The sequence below is a fragment of the Sesamum indicum genome, linkage group LG5, assembly GCF_026168435.1.
Source record: "Sesamum indicum cultivar Baizhima isolate 11 linkage group LG5, ASM2616843v1, whole genome shotgun sequence".
Classification (NCBI taxonomy): Eukaryota; Viridiplantae; Streptophyta; class Magnoliopsida; order Lamiales; family Pedaliaceae; genus Sesamum; species Sesamum indicum.
The window spans coordinates 12,810,800-12,814,655 of NC_142661.1; the positions used below are offsets into that span (position 1 = coordinate 12,810,800).

The 3,856-nt window shown below is 40.4% G+C and overlaps 1 protein-coding gene across 1 annotated transcript; it reads left to right on the plus strand.

Moving 5' to 3' along the window:
* Window positions 1–2,915: 2,915 nt before the first annotated feature.
* LOC105162278 (uncharacterized) lies at window positions 2,916–3,643 on the plus strand. Its single transcript, XM_011080283.3, has one exon. The coding sequence runs from the start codon at window positions 3,045–3,047 to the stop codon at window positions 3,384–3,386; it is 342 nt and encodes a 113-aa protein (XP_011078585.1). The 5' UTR covers window positions 2,916–3,044; the 3' UTR covers window positions 3,387–3,643.
* Window positions 3,644–3,856: the final 213 nt, after the last annotated feature.

Consider the following 3,856-nt stretch of genomic DNA (forward strand, 5'->3'; position numbering starts at 1 on the left):
GGGATGGGGTCTCACCCATCATTAACATGGCGTAGTATATTAGGGACAATGGATTTGCTAGTAAGTAGATGCCACTGGCGAATTAGATCTAGGTACTCGGTGAGGATTTTGGGTGGCAATTGGCTGCCGAAACAAATTGGTTTTCGTGTGACTTTAGTTCCCCACGTGTTGGAGCCAGAATCGAAGGTCTCAACTTTGATAGATGCAACTATGGGATGTGGAGAGTGTCGTTGGTGTAGCAAGTATTAAATGAAGAGGAGGCCAAATTAATTTTGGATGTGCCGCTTCGACAGGTAGGTCAACCAGATACACTGATTTGGAATTTTAGCTGTAGGGGAGTTTTCTCAGTCAGTAGTGCATTAAATTGGAGCTGCAATGCACTCGACAACAACTTATGTCCACTTCAAGTGATCACACTAGCGTCATCGGGACTGCAACGGCCGTGCATTGGAGGTTCATCTGAAAGAGTTGTGTCACGCCTAAGATATGAACATTTATATGGAGGGCGTGTCATGGAGCGATACCTCTAGCACTGAATTTGGCCAAGAGAGCTCCTTCGGTGGAGATTTAGTGTTTGATATGTAATGGTGCAGATGAATTATTACAACATGTTTTACTACACTACTCATTTGTGAGACAAGTGTGGACATTGACAAATTTGCCATGGGAGGTGTTAATGAGGATTGAGATTTCTATGCATCACTAGTTGTGGAATACGTACAAAACTCTTGGAAGAAGCTTGAGGGATTGTGTTTTGGTGGTGTGTCAGAGTTTACGGAGAAATAGATGTTTGCAGGTAACAGAAGGAGGTGGACAGAGCCCCATGGACGTAGCCACTTAAGCTATGAGAGTATATGCGGAGCATGTGGAAGCATGATAAAGACTGTAGATGGTCTACGGCTCACAAATTGTTGTGCTAGATTAATGTGAGTTGGGCATTTTGGGTTATATAGTAGTATTAGGGTGGTACTGTAGCTTAATTAAGAAGAAGCGCATTGTTTATCTTAAGAAAAAAAATTATATTTTGCCGTTCAAATTATACCCATTTTACACTTTGTCGTCGAAACTTTTTTTTTTTTTGTTAACTTACCATCTCAACTTTACGAAATTAGCATTTTACCATATATGACCCACTTTTTGTTGATTTTTCTGTCGGAAAAACATCCTATATTGTGCATATGTGAAAAAATCACATCACATATCTCTTAAATATTACATGTGTACTGCATGTGATGGTTTTTCGATGAAAAACTTGATTATGAGAACATTATGTATCCGAAGTCCTCACGATATGAACAAAAGATGCCACCAAGCTCGAAATAGTATCAACCTCAGCATACATAAGGAAATGGAATTGGGGATCAACTTCTCATTCTATCTTTGATCGAGAAAACCCTCAATTTCATTGCCTTTTGCCATCAACAAGTCAATCTGCCCTTCTTTCAGGAATCACAAGCTATCACAGAAAGAAAATTTTGGTCACTAGGAAATCCCCAAGACCGGGGCTAAGAAGTTGGAGAAAGAAAGCCACGGTGGATTGATAGATTACTAATCTGACCCCAGTCTTTGACTGAGGAAGGGACCCAACAAGTCAAATCCGAAGACAACCTTCATTTGATAAAGTCAGAAGATATTGATTGGCAAAAGCCTTTTGTCAGAGAGATGAAAGAAAGCAAAGGATTTGAGGAGTCATCCCATGATCTAACTGGGATAGAAAGAGAAATAAATGGAAAAAGGAGAGACCAGAACAGATGCGCCAGCTGTCGAGATTCTCCAATTACATGACGTTGCGAAAGACATAATCTGAGGTCAAGTAGGAGCTGCCATTGAACCCATTCTAGCATCATAGGATGAACCAAAAAGAGGATCAGAACATGAAAGTTGGGATTGGCCCCCTGGGATTCCTGAGGTTGACCCGCCTTCGAATAATAGGGTAAGAAAGATTCAATAAAGATATGTACATATATCTCCACAATGCAAAGGTCTGAAATTGTGTCTGTCTAAGCTAAGTAGCCTACTCTTAGAGGTCTAGTCAAGCCTGATAAAATACCTAAGCCTAATTAGACCGACAAGGAGAAAGAGGGGCTTACTTAGTGGCAGGTTGCCTTCTTCTATCATCACCTTGCTAAAGCAGCACCTTCTGTAAAGACCGTCTTCAATAGCAGTGGTTATTCCAACAAGATCAGCAAGAGCGGATACTCACCTAAGAACAGAAATGCCGACATCTCTCCACGTTCAAGCAGCTAATCAGTAAACGAGTTGTCCATCACTTCTTCTTATACCCTTCGTGCCCCATAGCTTCCATAGTTAGATAGGAAAGTTATCCCTCTTATCCCCTATGCCCCTTTGTCATGTCAGAGAATTAGACGATACGGTAAATCAGTCAAGACTTCCTTATTAAGCTTTCGGTAAAGTATAAGGTAGGCTAGGCCTTCCCCATAATCTCTCCTCTTCCAGTGTCAATGTAAAAATAATTATATAACAAAATAAAAAAGTTTATAAAGTTAATGTCGCAAATTGGCGCAAAAAAAAAACTAAATGATAAAATATAAAAACAAGTATAATTCAAATGACGAAATATAACTTACTCTTACCTTAATTTAGCTTACATATACTATTGAGTATTTTGAGTTTAATAAATTTATCGCTTCAACTCCAAAAAGAAGATCAAATTATCAAAATTAATTTCAACACAGGTAAAATTGCCATCCTCAATTTCACGAGATTAAAATTATAATTTTGTGTATAGTGTTTAATTGGAAGAAAAACAGAAAAAGATTGAAGGGGGCCCCACCAAGGCGTACTAGGTGTAAGACCTCCTACACATGTCCCCACCCATATACGGCATACCCGCTCACACTACACGTATTAGGCCCAAACCCACCCCCTTTTTTCTCATATTTAGCTGTAAAATATCACGCATTCCCCACCCCCCACCCTATAAACCCCAACCCCCCAGAGGAAAATCCCAAAAAGTTCTCTCATTTCCCCAGACCACCTAAAGATTCGATCCAGAGTGAGATTTCTGAGGGAAGAGTCGAACCATGGCGACGGGGGCAGCCGGAGACGGGTTTCTCCGTGGAGTATTCGAAGGCTGCATTTCCGCCGGAGACATGGGCATCCAGCGCCGCCCATATCACAAGCACTGCGGCTGCGCCCTCCACAAATCCCGCCGCCATTGCCCCCACCCGCCTCGCCACAACACCGTCTCCTACCCAGTTCGCCGGTCGTGGAGCGAGGGTAACCTGGCGCTGATCGGCCAATCCTCCCCGCCTTGCTCCTCCTCCTCCCCCGCCGTACCGGAAGGGATCAGGAGGACGTCGACGCAGTTGGTGCTCTACAAAGAAGAGGACGAGGAGCTCCAGGGTTCTTCACCTAAGGCTTGAAATTTGAAATCTCTCTCCCTTTTCTTCAGAAATAATTTGGCAGATGTGTTGTTTGATTATGTGTTTTGTGATTGAAGATGGATGGGATGGGACAGAGGAAATGATGTCGTGATTTGTTGTAAAGATCTGTCCACGATTGAGATGTATTTCAATTATTGTTTTATTTTTCTAAAAACTTGTAATAGTAATAGGTTGTAGGGACCCCCTTGTAATAATAAATAGCTCTTACTATAATAATGTTCTGACTCTTAATTAAACCCTTCTTTTATTTTTTTTATTTTTATTATTATTATCAAATTAATATACGAGATTTTGTAAATGCTTGGATTGATACTCGAATATTTTTCGTAAATATTTAATATTTTTCATAAATCCATGGATCAATTTAATATTTATGGAGATATACTATGTAACCCAAAATCATGAACAAAAGATTAATTGAGAAAAATGGGTGTATAATTATTTTAAAA